At 37.7% G+C, this 18,690-nt stretch overlaps 1 protein-coding gene and 1 long non-coding RNA gene across 2 annotated transcripts in view; one reads left to right on the forward strand and one right to left on the reverse strand.

Moving 5' to 3' along the window:
- Positions 1-18,690, forward strand: part of DNM3 (dynamin 3) — a 300,862-nt gene that overhangs the window by 118,462 nt on the left and 163,710 nt on the right. The window contains exon 15 of the mRNA XM_023753926.1: positions 1,973-2,086. Within this exon, the coding sequence (XP_023609694.1) occupies positions 1,973-2,086 (114 nt within the window). The remainder of the gene's footprint in view (positions 1-1,972; positions 2,087-18,690) is intronic.
- Positions 11,604-17,263, reverse strand: LOC111826089. Its single transcript, XR_002829330.1, has 3 exons — positions 16,881-17,263; positions 14,638-14,718; positions 11,604-13,131 (listed from the first exon to the last, which is right to left on the reverse strand). It is a non-coding gene; the product is annotated as an uncharacterized LOC111826089 (long non-coding RNA).

The following is an 18,690-nucleotide window of genomic DNA, read 5'->3' on the forward strand; positions in this document are numbered from 1 at the left end:
TGATTATAACATTCCATTTTTCTAGAGGTACATCTTTGAGAGATGAATTCAGTGGTACCAGTAAAACCAGGTCATTTAAAGTTCTCCGAACCCCATTCTTACTTACATAGCATCTGTCTTTTTCACCTGATTGGCTTCTCTGTGTCCTTTTGTCTTTTTATATTCTGCCTCTCTATCAGCTCCCTCCTGCCTAGATTGAATATATAATCATTAAAAGTTAGATAAGATCATTTGCTCTAAGGACAGTGAAGTTTTGATTGTATATATGCAGGCAGTGTTTTTCAAACTTCAGTATGAATCAGAATTACCTTGGGAACATGTTAAAATGTAGATTCAGTGTACGTATTCTGGTTCATTTGGACTTGTTAGTGACCCAAGAATCTGTATTTCTAGAAAGCATCCCAATGGTTATAACTGATAGAAACCATACTTTGAGAAATATTGGTTTCTTCTTTCCCAAGTAGAGGATAAGAAGAAGGAGTAATTTTGAACAGTGGAGAGAATTGTCATAGTCTGGGCCTTAATGGGGTTCTGTATAGGGGTCTGGAAAACTTAAATAGAGCATTAAAAAGGACAATGGGCTCCTGGGAGATGCAGAAACAGGGAATCAAGGGTGGCGAGGACTAGTGTATGGACAAAGGCTTGAAGGATCAGTAATGATAACATTGATTCATTTCATAATTTTCCTTAGGATTGACTTTGCTTTTTCAGTTAGAAAATTTAATAGCAATATAAATATAAACTCTGATTATAAAGGTATTTTAATCTTTCTTTAGGAACTGACACAGTCATTCAATAATTCAGTAATTTTAAAAATATTTCAGGCTCTCTAAGGTATTGAACAATTTAGGTATAGGATGACTTTTGACATTTGAAGCGATAGCATACAATTCCATATAGTATTTCATTTCTGGTCCTATGATAACAAATTATGTAGCATAGAGAAGACGATAAACTATGCCATATGAAAAAAACAATTTAACTTCACAACTGAAAAAAAAATAGATTTTCACTTAAAGGATATTTATACATCATAAATCAAATCAGTAAGCCAAGTTGTTAATGTTTTAAAATTTAGAAGCTGTTTAAAGATTTTTATGAAGATGCTACTTATCCTTTAGTATGTCAAATAACAACCAGAGATAGATGGTTAAATCTAGACCATTTAAAAACTCCAAACTTTAAAAAATATATATTTTTATTGATTTCAGAAGGATAGAAACATCAATGATGAGGGATAATCATTGATTGGCTGCCTCCTGCACGCCCCCCACTGGGGATCTAGACTGTAATCCGGGCATGTGCCCTGAACCAGGAATTGAACTTGGCAACCCTTCGTCTCCTGGGATGACGCCCAACCAACTGAGCCACACCAGTCAGGGCCAAATTTTTAATTTTAGCTTATTATTTCAGCTCTTTTTTCTCATTCAGCCTTATTCAGAGCTGTTAACAAGGAACTACTTGGCTGGCTTGCATTTTTTCTTTAGTGTGTCAAATAATAACCAGAGGTAGATGGATAAATTTAGACCATTTGGTGGCCAGCCTCTGGTAGAAATCCCGACGAGACAAAACCAGGCAAACAAGTGAGCCACTGGGCTGGAATGGGAGCAGAGGCAGTGGGCATGGAGAGTCTGTTGCTGTTCATCCAATCAACCAGAATGCTTTCATTATAGCAGCCATGCCATACATGGGTCTGGCACAAGAATTTCGTTCCTCTCTCTTTCAGCTGTTCTGCTTCCACCATCTATATAAGTCTGCCATTTTGATTTTGTTCATTTGATGGGAGAGATTTCTTCCCTCTGGTTATTGGTGCTTTTGGGAGATACATAGAGTAATGGAAGTTGAACTTTGGGGGAGCAATGCTGTTCTTATTGTGATTTGTATCTTGTTTTGAACTTCACTTAGTGCAAGACCTGGTCTCCACTGGCTCATGTTGGACTAAGCTTCTCTGCTGACCTGTGCTCTCTTGTAGGTGATTCGCAAGGGGTGGCTCACCATCAGCAACATCGGCATCATGAAAGGAGGCTCCAAGGGATACTGGTTTGTCCTGACTGCTGAAAGCCTATCCTGGTATAAAGATGACGAGGTAAGCCGCAGAGGGTGACAGAGTTTTCTCATTTTAAGTTAAGTGAGATTATTGTGATACTCAATTTTGAGACACCAGTGTTTCTCTTTCAGTGAGACCCAGCTTGGGATGTGTGTTTGAACAAGCACTGTGCTTTTGTTTTCCTCATAAATTTTTAATTTTATAATATTCCCCTTAAATTTCTTTCACTTCATTGGTGTAGTCACATGTTTGTTTACCTGAAGAAACGGAGTTAGGAGTCAATAGTTGCAAACTATTTCTTTGTAATAATGACAGGGGACTAATTCAGTGAAAGCAATTTTCATTAAATAACGTGTTGAAAAGACTCAAGGTAATAGAGCATTCTAACAGCGAAATTAATAGCACTGATGCCAAGTTAATAAAGTGTTTTAGAATTGTTGCTGTGACATCGGTCTCGAATGACAGGGTTTTGAAAATGTCCAAATCACTCGTCTTCAAGTCCCTGAAAACTGTTTATGTGAATTTTGTTCTTTGAGAATTTGATATCTATGTAAAAGCATGAATTATGATAATGGTGGTGTTCTGGTTCATGTTAGATGTTAATAATTTTGGTCCTGTGACTTACTACTCATTTAAATCTGATAGCTATGAAATCACACAAAAATATACTATGTCGTTCTTGCAGAGCCATTAAAGAGCTGTAGAGTGATACAGTGTTACTGCTCAATTGGGAGGGCATGGATGGAAATTGAACTATGTCTTGGAAATTTTAATAGCTCTGGTTTTACCCGAGAAGTTTTTGATGCTTATAATGCAGCATGCAAACATTCAATAAGAAAACTAGTCCATGATAACAAAACTATTTGGAGGTGAGACTACCTCAAATATATTTGAGCATGCATTCCAGATGTAATAGTCCTTCCAATCTTGGTTTCACATCTTTTAAAAACACTACAAGGTACCCTTGTCAGTTGTTGAAGGAACATTTTTATGTCTTTATAGTTTTTCTGTTCCCTAAGTGCTTTGTGGACAATAGGATGTTGAATGAATATCAGATGATCAGGTGATTTCCACTGAGTTTTCTGCAATAAGGGAAAGCAAATCCCATAGAAAGGTCCAAAGAAAACTTCTACACAAAAATCTTATTTTCAATTTTTATGTCATATATTTTACCAACTTCAGTCAAACATGGAATTGGTTTTTGGGAGAGTCTGAGGACTAGTTATGGTCACTTTTCTGTGCTGGCTGCTGTCTCTATCATTCTGTGGGAGTCCGCAGTGTTCGAAGAACACAGAGAACAGACTGACAGCTGTCAGAGGGAAGGTGGGTTGAGGGGCTGGGTGAAAAAGGTGAAGGTAGTAAGCAAACAACAACAACTAACTCATAGACACAGACAACAGTATGATGATTACCAGAGGGAAAGTGGGGGGTGCAGATAGAAGAGGCTGCTGAGTTGGGCATGATGTGTGGGGTGAAATACTCATGTGTAAAGAGTGGGGTGGCAAGAAGAAAAGAAGGAAGACCAGCTAGGAGACTGTGGCAGTGGTCCAGGCTAGAAGATGGTGTCCTGTCCTGGGTGGCATGAAAGGAACACTCAAGTTCAGGGTAGCAAATTGAAGAGCCGCCTACAGCGACACTGCCGCTCATTAAAAACTCTGCTCAAGAAATAAGATATGAGGTTTTCAAAATATTAATGCCCGATTCACGAATGACCCTTATCTCAATGTGTCTGTCTCAGTGGGACAAAGCCTTTCCCAGTGGGGCCATCATCAGTCATTCCCACCTTCCTGACCACCACCCCACCCCGGGTGTGCCCTCCTCTGCTATTTTTTTTTTGACAGAGCTTCCTACCACTGCAGACCACCTCTGAGCCTGCTCTCAGGGCAAAAGAGAGGGGACAGCACTGTCCCTTACTCACTGCTAGTGTTCAACAAATAGTCGTTAGTATGTACCGGGGACCGGTGTTGGAAGGGTGTATGGGGAAAAAAGGTCAAGGAAAAGTGTCAGGAGGATGGGGCTCAGAGACGCTGATTCATCCCTGGCTTCTTGAATTTATACCCCGAACACCATCCTTCAACAGCCATGTTTTAAATAATGCATGGGTTCCATAAAGGTCTAATTGCCAGAGTTCAACTACATATGAATTGAACATGCTTCTGTGGGAAACCTCAGAAAACCCAAGTTTAGACTATTTCTTTGTGAAAATAAGCTTCAGTTCAAACTCAACTTCTGGGGTCAATTTGTTGTAAGTTGAGTGCTTGTCCTTTGTTCCCATGGTATCTGTCTCTACCCACATCAGCACCTTCACGCTTTGGAAATCCTGTTACTTGACCATTTCTCTTAGTCAAGCAAATGCGACACAGTAAAAATAATTAAGTTATTTATAGATTTGCTCATTTATTCAATGATAACTATATTCACATTTTCATAGGGGATTTTGATGTTTTTTTCCCCTGTGTTCTGCCATTCTCCTGCTTTCTCATGTAATTAGACTGGTATGTTTTCATTATAATCTAAGTGGCTGTTGAATAAATAGCATATTGCATCATATGACTAGATATGGTTTTATTTAACTTATGACAGGTTTGTAATAAATACAAACGACTTGTGAAATATATCTGCGATGAAAGAACAATGGCTCAAACTGTTCTTCGGGCTGACATTAATTGAACAAAAGACCTTATAGACCACATACCCCGTACACTCAAAGAGGGAGGAGCTGGAGGATGTGGGCTTGCCAGGACGAACTGCCAGGGTTGGAACAAGTAACTCTTCTCTGCGCCTCAGTCTTTTCACTTACCAAGCGGGAACCATTACCAACCAAATCGCCCCGAAGGGATTTTATAGAACTCTAAGAAATCATATATTACTAAGTCTGAGTGCTTAAATAAACTTTTAGGAATCATATTTATGTTTTTATTTCTGTCATTGCAAGTAATAGTACTCCTTCTTTCCATGATGCCGTTTTTTGACTCATGTCTTCTGATTTTTAATTTTTTGTCATCTCATATCTCATATTGTGACATAGGATCTCATTTTTCTTTGCTGTTATTGTTTGTTTGTTTTTTAGCAGAGAATGTTAAGGTTCAAATAATAAGAGGAAACTCAGACCCCATTCCTTTAGTGAGACTTTCCATGCCGCCTCCCCTTCAGCCTATGGGTTCTCCTATACTTCAGCCAAGAAGTGGAGATGATGATATCAAACTATGCGATTTCCTAGCCAAGCTGGCAGAGGCAAGAGCATAATAACCCTGTATAATAATTTTAAGCTAGAGTTGGCATGACTGTAATAGTAAGTCCCAGCATTTTTCCTTCTTGTTCTGAACAGATCCATCCACCCTACCCTTGAATTTTAGATGAGTTTATGAACAACCTTCAACATCTGTGGACTGTACTTTTTGAACCATTATTCTACATTAAAATAATGTTACTTGTAATGTTATTGATAGATGAGCTTAACAGAAAGGTTTCCACCAGTGTCCGAGGCAATGTTATTTCTACTGTTATCTTCAGAGTCTTTATAATACAGTGACGTTGTGGTAGGCATAATTGATCTATCTGCTTGACATCATGCTATCCTCTAACTTTACTCTGAGATTGGGGCTTTCTGTGACACAAAAAGAAATAGAACATCTTTTACAAGGTTAGACAGTTTATAACTAATTACCAAGGGGATCTGCTCAAACCTAGATGTCAACCTAGATGTCCGTTTAGGTCATGCTCTAGTACCCCAGACTCTGAAATATCCTATACATGTGGCCCTGAGTGCATTTCTAGGGATTGCATAGACGTCTAGCGAGGTTCATCCTCCCCAGGGTATTTTGCTAGTGTGTACCCTAAGTCAAAGAGGAGTTGTCCAAGGGAGTGAGGACAGAGCATGGATATGTAGGTTGTATATCCACATATATCCTCCTGGGCCTGGGGTGGATGATACTTAGCTCCTTTGATTTCTAACAAAATAACATAAGGATATTTGTAGTACTTATATTTACTAAGGGTTTTGGGAAGCAGTACAGCAGTTCAAACAACCTCGAATAGAATGTCAGATAACCCTTTGCACAAGAGTTTTTAAAAAAATACATATATTTCTTTATTGATTTCAGTGAGGAAGGGGAGAGAGAGATAGAAACATCAATGATGAGAGTCATTGATCAGCTGCCTTCTGCACGCCCCCTACTGGGGATCTAGCATGTGTCCTGAGCGGGAATTGTACTGTGACCTTCCGGTTCATAGGTTGACACTCAACCACTGAGCCACACTGGCCAGGCCACAATAGTTTTTGAGGAATGGACCCTCCACTTGGGTGTGTCACTGACAGCTCTAGCCTGGTGCTGGCCCAGCCCAAGAACAGTGCTTTGGTTTATCTCTTTCTCTTCCTTTTCCCATATCACCCCTCAATGCTACCAGTCTGGAAATGCCCCAAACTCAAGGTGTGTCTCTCTCTATTGTACATTCACCCTTCCTACATGCTCACCTTTGCAGATCCAAACTAATCAAATGTTCAAACAAATCTAATGGACTTCCAGTTAACAAGATGCTCCCTAATTGAACAGTAATTGTGGTTGTCAATAGTATCTCTGCTATTCATTCTACCTGCTTAAACTCTTGCAGGTCAGCTTTCAATCTGAGTGATAATTGATGATGATCACCATCCTCAAAATGACGAATATTTATTGAGTATTCATAGTTTACCAGGCATTGAGCTAAGTTAGTACTTTATTTACATTCTCCATATTGGAAATGAAGATTGAGACTCAAAGAGAATGAAGAGCTTAGCCCACAGCTAAAAGTCAGTGTGTGCTCTTAGTTACCTGAACACTTCCCAACAAATATTTTCTGAACAGCCGTTATGGACTAGACACTCTCCTAATCACAATGTACAGATGGTTAGCAAGGAATTCATGGTACCTGCCCTCATGAAGGATTTTCCCTAAAAAGAAAACACATAAACAAATAGGAAAACAGAAGCAGATGACAACCTGTGCCAGTGATGGCGAACCTTTTGAGCTCGGCGTGTCAGCATTTTGAAAAACCCTAACTTAACTCTGGTGCCCTGTCACATATAGAAATTTTTTGATATTTGCAACCATAGTAAAACAAAGATTTATATTTTTTTTAAATATATTTTATTGATTTTTTACAGAGAGGAAGGGAGAGAGATAGATAGTTAGAAACATCGATGGGAGAGAAACATCGATCAGCTGCCTCCTGCACATCTCCCACTGGGGATGTGCCCGCAACCCAGGTACATGCCCTTGACCGGAATCGAACCTGGGACCTTTCAGTCCGCAGGCCGACGCTCTATCCACTGAGCCAAACCGGTTTCGGCAAGATTTATATTTTTGATATTTATTTTATATATTTAAATGCCATTTAACAAAGAAAAATCAACCAAAAAAATGAGTTCGCGTGTCAGTGTCATAGGTTCACCATCACTGACCTATGCAGAAAATATATCCGGTGCTGGGGGGTCCCAGTGGGGAAGACCTTCAATTGTGTGGTCAGAGAAGGTTTGTGTTGATACTTTGAGGCAAGATGGAGCTTGATGAATTGAAGAAACTGAGTTAAGTCCAGTGTGACTGGAACAAAGAGAGAAAAGGACTCTATAAAATAGAGTCCTTTAAAGATTAAGGATTTTGATCCTGAAAATTATGAGAAGCCTTTGAAGTTTGAAAGCTGGAGAGTCTCATAGCATTATTTGAATTTTTTATAGACCCTTTTGGTTGCCTTGTAAAGAATATGTTGGAGGAGGACAAAACTGGATTGGGGAATTACTAGAAAGCTATTGTTCTGGTCTCCATAAAAGATCATGGTGGCTTGGACTGGGGTAGGTTGATGGAAATTGATAGAAATGATGGATTTAAGAGATTTTTTTCAGAAGGTGACATTGATGTGACAACTCGTCACATGTGCTAAGTATTGGATAAGTGTTTAAGTTCCTGCTAACCTGTAAGCCTCCTAAGACCAGGAGCCATTGTCTTGTTCACTGTTCTACCACCAGGGGGTATGACACTGATAGGTGGCCCTAAGTAAATATCAATTGTGAACATGTGATTGAGCAAATAAATAAAGAAGTGCAGCACAATAATTCACCACGTTCTGCTATCTCAAGTGCCTTAACTAAATAATTGAAATACAGAGTAAAATTACCATGAGAGGTAATTTTCTTAATTTTCATTATTGAAGGTTAATGAATTTTTTTTTCTTCCTCTGACTGTATGGCTTCCTGGATGGATGACCATTTAAGCAGAAAACAAATTTGACAGTGTTGCTTTCATACATCATAGATACCGGTATATCTGCACAATTCTAGGGAGGAATTTAGAAAAGGGCAAGGTATGGGGATAAAATAGAAACTGTCACATCAAAAGGATTTTGGGTTATGATAGTTTACATGAATACTTTAAAATTAGATTTGGGAAAAAACTGAATTTTTAAAAATGCATCTAAAATACGAATTTTGGAAGAATAAGAAATTCTGAATGAAGAAGAAAAGAACATTATTTTTAAATATCAATGAGAAATGTGTAAATGATAGTTAAAAATATCTGAAGGGGACTACTTTATGAATAATAATAGCACATAGCCAATATTTATTCAATTTCTATAGTCCAACATGAAGTTTAAAATCATAATGGAATACTCATAGGGAAGTAGGGTAAATTGACAGAAGTGTTTCCAGTGGAAATATACTAACCATACACTGTTGAATAAAGGCCAAAATCTGCATTAAAATAAGAACATTCTTCGGACTCAAAAAATTACAGGCCTCATTTTTGTGGGTTGAAGTGTTTGGATAGCTTGATAAGGAGATTATATAATTCCCTTATAGGGATATTTACTTAGTATTGTTTTTATTATGTAGCTGTAACAGATGACAAATGTAACTTCGGTAATAGGAAATAAAATGACAGCTATATCCCTGGATGGCCAAAGCTGTGAGGCCAAGAAGTTATAGAAATCTTCATGTCTTTCCATTTTCACGTATATGATCAAGACCCTGCCTTTTCTGCCAGGTCTGCGTGCTGCCTGTGATGAGGAGGTCAAGAATAACCCTGTGAACACTATTCACGATCCTCGCTGCGTTGTTTGAGTTAGCCAAAACTTAGATATCTTTTTACCAAAAAAACAGTCCCAACAAATATTGAACTTTACAACATTTACATTACTTGAAATTCTTCATGATCATAGTTATGTGTGTTTTTTCACATACATAAGCTATATTATGTTAGGCTGTTAAATGTAGGATTATTTCATATAAACATTTCCAAGTTCTGGCATTATCTAAATATTTATAATTTTAAAAAAATATAGTAGTATTCAACAAAGCATAATGGCAGATGCTATTTCAGATTTATTAAAATATGTATAGACTCAGACCGCTCCCCTAAATGTGTTATTTGTCCTAACTTGAAAGTGTGTACTGGAAGAAGAGTATTAACTTTCATATGATCCTTTTCCAGAAAAGTAACATTTTCAAATGTGCCTCATATAATGAACTTAAATATAAATAGCATTCTTTCAAGCATATTTTTTTGAGAGCCATATAAAAAATGTAAAACCAAGATGTTAGGCATGAGGTTATTTTAATGTTATCCTTAGTGACTCACATAAGGATGACTCTGCTGGCCTCCTAGCTCTCCCTTTGGAGTCGGGTGGAATGGAACAGTCTCCTTTATGTTCTGACCGAGCTACGTGTCATTTGGAGAGCCTCACGCATGCCTGGGGCCTGCCTTGCGGGTCCCAGAGAATGATCCATGGGTGGACTCCTGTCAGCATTTTGCTGCAGGTTATAGAAGGAATTTCAAATTGGGTGGTACTATGCAAATATTCTCTGAGAAATTTTGATATTGCCTTCCTGTTTATTTTTTACATTTTTTGAACTCTTATTTAATACTTTATATTCTTGTCCTGGGACTTTTCTATAAGGTAAAAACTCTCTTGGCACAACGTATTTTGCAGAGGACATCTTTGCTTAGGCCAGATTGTTAAATGAAAGAATTTAGCCTTAATCGTATATTTACTTTATAATTTTACCCAAATTTTTTTTTTTAAAAAAATGAAGCTATAGTGTCAGGATTGGTAAAATATGAAATTGTAGAAATTTTGAACCTCGTGGGGTTTTTAGCCTTAAGACTAAATATTTCATTTTAAAAATGAAATACTGAATAAAAAGTTTGCTTTCATCCAAAATATATGCTTAAAATGTTTAATTAGATTAAAACCAAAAAAATTTGGGGTAGCCTTGTGTTACACTTTTTCTAGAGCTTGACCAGAACCTTTCTAGGAAAAATGAAAATTAATTTTAAATACTGAAGTTAAAGCATTTTAGTGAAACAAATCAAAACAGACAAATTTCTAATTTTACCCATCTCCCCACTTTTTACCCTCATCATTTGACTCCAGTTCACAGGGTGTAAACTGACATTTTGACATTTCCTCAAAAGATGAGGCAAAATATACATTGTATATCCATTAATCCGCGTCCTTGCTTTTTTTTTTTTTTTGACAATAATGGAATTGCCTGAATATCTCGAGAGTTTGGGAGTTTACAGTGAATGGGAGCGTGTATTCCAAGGGCGTGCACCAGCCTCATGCACTCCACCCTTGGAACTATAGTGTAAGCTCCTTCTTAATTAAACAATGTCACAGTAATAAATCTATGCATATTGTGACACTTAGGCATGTCAGAGATTCAATGTTAACTTTATATACTTTCCAAAAGGAGAAGCAACTATTTTAATACATTTGAAAATTACATTGCAAACAAATACTTTTTTCATTATGTTCCACCCAGGTACAAACTGGTTAAATTTAACTCAAGATACATGATCCCCTGGGATATTTTTTCTTCCCTCTTTTTCTTTTGTCCCTCACTCTTAAAAAGTCATGATATAGAAAACGAAACTTTGTTTTTGGAGTAGAATTATTAGAATCATTTATTCTTTGTCCAGCATCAGACTTGCAGTTCTGTGTTTTGTTATATTGATCACAGGGTGCTGCAAAGCTGTGTGCAATTAATGTCAAGGGCAGTAATTTACTGACAACAGTTAGGAAAAGAGAACTATAGAGAGCACAGGAGCATTTTCAGAAATGGGTTTTATTATATTTCATAGGCACTACTCACTTTACTTTTGGTGGGTTTCAATATTTGAATCAAAAGAGAATAATAATAATTAATAATAATAATAATAATAATAATAATAATACATACGAGTTAAGTATTAAACCAACAGATGAAAAACCCAGGCCTTCCCCCCGAGCCCCTCATTTTGGTTGTAGCTCTTGGTGTAGATGCTATGGTGTGAGGGCTGCTTTCTTTCAATGGCTGGTTGTCATTCAGGCTGGGTTGTGCCTGCTGTACAGGTGAGCGGATGTTCTGCACAGCAAGTGTAGACAGGCAGACACATGACAACTCCGTCCAGCCAGGCCCTTGGTTCCTTCAGGTTTCCTTTGCTCATGGGCAGAAACAGTCAGTCTGTTTTCCAGATTTGGTGAATTTGGAGGGTCAGGGGGAAAGGGAGAAAAACACACAATAGAATTAAACATTAAAACATTATGGAACTAAAAACAAGTTAGACGTTCGACTTTATTCAGAAAGTACACTTATACATTTGTTCCCCATGTGCTAACATGGATCATTGACTTGACAGAAAACTCATATTGAAATTTTAAGGCAAAACCAAACAAACAAAAAAAGATTAAACACCAGGTTTATTCTTAACTCCAGTTCATGTTATTACTGGCCCATAATGCAGTCAGAGTTCAGAGTAATTGAACCAGATGTTTTTCCTCTTCCCCAAACTCTGCATATTTTAATACTGAAGTTAAAGATAAAGACATGTTTATACATGTTTGTTGTAGTAGATAAGTACCATAACCTTCCCCATGAAAAAGAAACTTATCATTTACATGGAAATGGCAGCCATTTTAAAAATAATTAATGAGCCTGATGTATCTGGCAGTTCAACCAGCCGACCTTTGGGATTTTAACATGGGTTGTATTTTTACCAATATGTTATTAAAACAGGAACTTATTTAAATTTCTCATATTCTTTTTAATGCAGTTTTTAAGTATGGATGTGAAAACCAAATCAAAAGCAGTTGTGAACTTAAGTCCTCCGCTTCATTAATCATAGTGCCCTGCCATGAATCAAAAGGGTATAAACTACACAGCTGTTGGCCACAGAGTTGCTCACTCAGATTGTGTTTTGGTCCTTGTTAGTGCACGACAGTTACAAAACAGCCCCTTAAACACAAAAAAATGAAACTTCATTTCATATCCAAAAAGTAAAACCAGGCCCTTTGGAAATTTCCTTATAACTCGTATGAGAGAAAGAGTGGTGGTGTTAAATATACAGATAGAAAATTTAATTCTGGTGAGTCAAAAATAACTCTACTGGCTCTTTTAAAATAAATGATCAATTCATACCCTGCCCTTTAAACAACAAAATCACCAGATAGTCAGAATTACAATAAGTGGGATTTCCTAAAACAACAACAAAAAAACATTATTGTCCAAGGAATATGTAATTAGGATTTTTTTCAAAGAATTTTAAAGAAAATAAATAGTATATTTCCTGTTCACTGTAAAATTCTGAGAAAAATAGCAGATAGAAACTTTATGGAGAACAAAATAATTTTTAGAGGCTATGAAAAAATGAGTTTTGTACACAGCTTAACCTTTATGCAATGATTAGATGTGCTACAGCTTTAACAAAGAGTTGAGAAGTGCAAGTTTCCATTTATTTAATTCCAAGAAAATAAATGTCTGATTCTGTTTCTGGTCATCACTTTTGAGTAGAGGACTTTTGTGTGTTTTTTCTTGAGAAAATCAAAAACATCAGTGAACTTGGCTGCCATTAAATAATTACAAGGTCAGAGTATGGGAAAACAAATACCTCAAGCAACTATTTTGTTATCGTTGCTGCATTCAGTGCAACAGAAAATATTTATAGAGTGATTCACTTACAAAGAGCATATTTGTAGAAATTAAAAATTACTGTAATTCGGTATAGCTTTCCCTCTCTCTCCCATAAATACTTTGATCCAGTTAACTCTGCTCAATTAAGGAATGATGTAACCTGGAAAAATAGAAAGAAAAATTTGTGAGTTCTTATGTTCTCTTTTAATGTGAAACAATTCTAGTAAACCAAGATACCCCAAAATATCAGGCCCTGAAATCCATAACTGTTTTTCAGGGTGGGGAAATCTTGCTGAAAAATGTTTGCTCTTAAGACTTTGGGATAATTTATTTTTCTAATAGATTTTTAAAGCACACTTATAGTAAGTATGTGGCATCTGCATACCTCACAGCCATGTTAAATAGATGAAAGTTTGAAAAGACAATTAAGATTGTTTTTCTGTCTTCCAAACTATAAACATTAAAATTTGTTATCACTTAACATAATAGCTAAAATATGAAAGAACTATATGTACATTATTATCATACAGTGTAATTTTTAATAAGGTCACTACTCTTTAGTTCTTTTTTTGTCTTTCATTTATTAAGAAAAAAATGCATGAAAATAATTATGTTCCAAGTCTTTAATAGCAACATTAAACCAAAGCAACTCCAGGAAACTGGCTGTTGTAAGTCAGGAAATTCAAAATGAAGATTTAATTATTTTCTTTAATTGACTTCATTATTTCTATTAATTAAAACTGATAAAAATTCTTCAAAAAATGGATAATTATTTCTGTCTACACAATTAGCAGCAAACCCAGGTAAAAAGGTAGAAGAAAGCAAGTAAGGAAGTTTATCTTTACTCAGAAATTTCTGTTTCCTCTCAGGGTAAGCCTGACCTTTAGTTATTTTAAGCTGGGATTTCTGAGTGATGGTCTTTTATGTATTTGGACATTATTGTCATGGGTGGGATATTCTCTTTAGAGAAGAGGAAAGTGGGTTGTTTTTAAACAGCAGATCTCTCGTCGAGGAGCTGAAAGCTTTGGCTTCTTTCTTTACTAAGGATGACGCTGGTATCTGGTGGATCAGTGGACTTTTTACATTACCAAGTTGTATTTTACTTTATTTCCTATAACAGCTTTACGACTTCAACGAGAAAAAAGAAAAAATGCTATCAGTAGGAATTTTATGCCTACACTCTTTCCCACAGCGAAAAACTTGGGTGGTCTGTAGGCGAGAGGTGGGGGAGATAGTATATTTTGGTCTTTCAAAAACATAAACACATTATCTGGTGGAAAGCCTGAAAGCCAAGCAGGAAGGGCATTAAATCTATTCACTAATTGCAGGAAAGTGATCGGTGTGAAATTTTGTCCCATTGTAAACAAACCTTGGATTTGGAGATCTATGGTTTAAAAAAAGGGGGGTGGGGGCTTGAAAATGTAAATAAACTGTTTTCTATTGATCCTCTCCCAATTAAGAAAATGTGTTGAAAGCTAAAGCTCTGAATTTCCTTTCTCTTAGATGGCAGAAAAAATTCTCTAACCCCAAACCTAGTCTAACTTATCAATCATCCACACACTGAAATGAAAAATAACTGCTAAGTTTCTGTGAAGTGCCCTTTGGATAGGCTCTGCAAACAATTTTCTCTTTCTTATGATATACAGTGTTTAATTTTGATACTTACACTTCCCATTTTATCCGCGAGCAGTTTTAGTCGAAGATGATCACTGTTGGTTAATTTTCTCTGGAATAGATCCCATGATCCCTAAAATATTTGTATGTCTCCTTACAAAGTAATATCAAAATAAAATTAAGCATTATTCTACCCTGGAAATAAAGTTAGTTTACACTAAGTGTGCATACATGCTGGTGTATGTCCCAGCGCACAATCGACCACCTGCCTTCAGTGAGCAGAGGTTTACAGAGTGAGCTTTTGCTTTTTTGATCTTGCATTGAGCTCAGGCCAGTTAAAAAATAAGTATTATTCCTTTTCATTTGTTGAAAGTTGGCATAAAAAATGGGTAATCAGGACTCCAAGCACACGTAGGGGCTCCTCGGCTCCCCCCATACAAATTTGTTCTTCTGTTTCTACTCCTGTACTTACGCAAGGACACCCTCCGTCTGCAAACTAAAAGTCATCTTAAGAGAAGAAGTAGGTGAGGGGCTGATTATAGTTAGTTTCTTTGAAATAAAAAAGCCATTTAATAATAATAAAAAATACATTTAAATTAAATATACAAGAAATGAAAGTAAGTTATAAAATCCAATCATTTCTACAGAGTAAAAAAACAACACAAAAACACACACCAAAAAACCCCTCAAAATTTGAGACATCTTAAACATTACCAAAGTACCCTATAACTATCTTCTTTTCTAACTGTATAAATTAGTAGAAATACATTTCTTGAAAAAAAAATAAGCTCTGGTAAGTTATCTCCTAGTTTCTCTTTTCAGTTTTCCTATGTAAAAGAAACTATATAAATTGAAAAAAATCTCATTTGTTCAATGAAAAATAATTAATATGGAATCCTCCAAGTCACAATAGAAAACAAATTGTATCCTCTAAGTGGAGAAGATAGCTAAATTTCTCCCTTTTTATAATATTTTAACTCAAAACCATGAATAGAAGAGAAAACGTGTTTTTTTTATACCAGTTTTAGGATGATCAAAAGGGTAAATTTTAAAATAAATCATTTTGACAAAAGATAACGTGGGGAACCTTTTATAATAAACTTATGCAAAGGAGAATGTGTGACAGTTTTTGAATTGTTGCAAAATATATAACTTAGAAAAGGATTTGTTCAGGAACCACTGTAACTTTAAAGAATTTAAGGGAGGACAAAAGAGATTATATTAATGTTTCAGATTAAGTCTATAGAACAGATTTTTCATTATATAGAATTGTTTGGGGGTATCTATAAATAGGGGGTTGAGGGAATTAGGGGTGAGGCAGTACCATTTTTCCAGAACTTTCCTTAAGGGACCCACCTCTGAAATTCAGTGTGGATCATATTGCAGCCCAGACTTTCTGTATTATTCTCTCTGTTGGGATTTCATTCAGTTTTCCTTCCTCCCACCTTCTCCCCCCTCCCTCCCTCCTTCACCTCCAGGACAGCTGGAAACTGACCAACAAAAACTTTGCCTTCGTTTACAAATTCCTTCTTTATCAGTGGCTTTCTAGACAAAGTACCTTATCATTTTAAATGCTCGGAGACATAGACACATTGTAAAACCTAGGCATGAGGGCTCAGCTGACCAGCAATTATCAACCATTCTTGGATTTTAAAAACAACAACAAAAAAACCCCAGGGCTATATATTGGGATAGCTGAAGACAGAGGTTTCTATTTCCCGGTTTATTCAGTTGCTGACTCAATAGTTCTGGGTTGGCGCTCTTTTCTGGGCAAGTTCCATCTGCGTGGTCTGGTGGGCAAAAAACTTGGCAGCCTACTCCTTTATTGTTAGATCCTGTTATTTTCGGTATTTGTCTTATATAAGTAAAATTTCAGAAAAGCACTATCCATAGAGCATTTTAAACATTGCAAATATTCTTTACTTTGGGGCAAAATGGAACCAATTCTAGGATATTCAAGTGATAGCACAGCCCTCATTCAACAGGTTTTTAGGTCTCTGAATTATTCCTTTTACCCATTGAAAACTAGCCTTATTCAATTCTTTTTAGTGTTTGGAGCCTTCGTATTTCATATTGAAGTGGAAAAATCTTTAAGCTTAAGAAAATACTTATAAATCTTCAGAAAGCGAGTGACTTATAGTAAATCACTATGTACCGCACCCCGCTGCCCTTTTACAATAAATGCATAGCTCTTGGCCACACAAATGCCTGTTTCTCCTCGCATGTGACACAAATCACGGGCTCCCACCTCAGCTCTCCCGGTCACAGCCCAGGTGAGCGGCAAGAGGGCCTTACCCGCAGGTCTTCCCTGGAGCAGTCTTTTCCCAGCGGTGTCCCCGAGAGCTTCTTGGTCCCTACTGTGCAAAACCTGTGAAGAAAAACACTGGATATGAGATACGAAAGAGGAGCCAACAAACATCCTCTCCTCGGAAACAGCCACTCGTGTCCCAGCCGTCCAGGGCGTTGCTGTGCCTTGCCCAGTCTAACCAATGTGCAGACTACTGTACAACGGCATTGTCCTGAACAGGTAGTCTGAACACTGGGCCGACGGGGCAGGAGCTCCAGAAGCTTCCATCTGGGCCCTTAAAATCCTCTCTCAGTCCCTGGGAACAGTTGCATTCGGCTCTCCCCCCTGGAGCCTGCTGCACTGACTGAGCCCCACTCCAGTGCTGTGATTTTCAGTCTTGACGTGGCACATTTGCTGCAGACTGGGGAACTGGCAATGAATTTAGGACCAGGAAAAGGGGGAGGGCTGGGCTGGAGAGTCCATATATGGGATGATGTCACCCTGGGGAGGTTTGGGTATGCGCTGTGCCGCTGGAGAGACCGCTAGAATCGCCTGCTCTCAGACATGGGTCTGTGCGTAAAATGGTACCAGATGTTCTGGTGTAATGTTAAACAGTCATTTCATCTTCAGGCCAGATTTTTTCCCTCAACTGGGCAGGAAGTGGGCCCCAGTATGGAAAAGCTGTAAAAAAAGAGTTGAGATGTACAGTTCTGCTGTGGCCAACTGAAAGGGAGTCAGCGGAGAAGGACAAATTTGCTGTCTGATCTGGGCTAGAAAGTCACTTGAAGACACAGGGTAGATAAGAAAGTAAACAGAACGCGGAGCCGCTGGAAGTCAGGACTCCTTAGGAAACCTTTTTTTTTTTTTTGGTGTGTGTGTGTGTGTGTGTGTGTGTGTGTGTGTACTTTCCTGCGGTACTTTATTTTTTGGTGTTTCACTCATCAAAAAGGGCAGATAAGTTCATTTTTTCCCCTTCTCTCTCTTTGTCCCTCCTCCTCCTCCTCCTCCTCCTCCTCCTCCTCCTCTTCCTCCTCCTCCTCTTCCTCCTCCTCCTCTTCCTCCTCCTCCTTGTCTGCTGGATCTGTCAGCGGCTTGCAGGCTGCTCTAGACTTGAACAGTAATTATAGCAACTTCCTGAAAGTGAAGCCCCCATGAAAAGTCTGGAGAAATGTTCTTTGTCATGGCCTCTCCATGAGTAATTAGTTCCACATGTGGCCTTCCTCCTTTCCCTCGGTGACATTGGCTGCTGCTCTGAACGCTATGCTATAGCTTGACCTAAAGAAACTGGAAAGTTAGGATTGCCAGCCTCCACCATGAAATAATGACTCCAGGATCCCACCAGACTGCCTTTGGTAGATTCATGCTATGAGGTCCAGCGTTGTTTTTCACTGGTCATCCCCAATTCTGTGTGATCACTTTTTGTTTTGTTCTCATGGTGTTCTGCTGCTAGTTTTATCTCTGCTTGACTAAATCTGTTGAAATTTGCCAAGTACCGCTTGACCAAAGGTTATAACGTATCAGCCCACAGGCATCTCCTTTTCTTCTCCTGTCCTTTCTGTTTTCAATTATATATACTGGTGACTATTTCGAGTGTACAGATCTGACTCTCCCATCATAGAGTTCTGACTCAAGTTAGAGGTCCTCAAATGTGACCTTGATTAATTGCCCTTCCCAAGATCAAAATGTGAGAAAATTCCTAGGTAGCTTCCACATTTAATTTGAGTAGCCCAACTAAGAGACTTAGTGTTTTCTAAACAATCACAGCCAAAGCGATTCATTTCTACTGGCCTTCTGCAGTCCTTTTTAGAAGCAGAAAAG

The sequence above is a fragment of the Myotis lucifugus genome, unplaced genomic scaffold, assembly GCF_000147115.1.
Source record: "Myotis lucifugus unplaced genomic scaffold, Myoluc2.0 scaffold_54, whole genome shotgun sequence".
NCBI lineage: Eukaryota > Metazoa > Chordata > Mammalia > Chiroptera > Vespertilionidae > Myotis > Myotis lucifugus.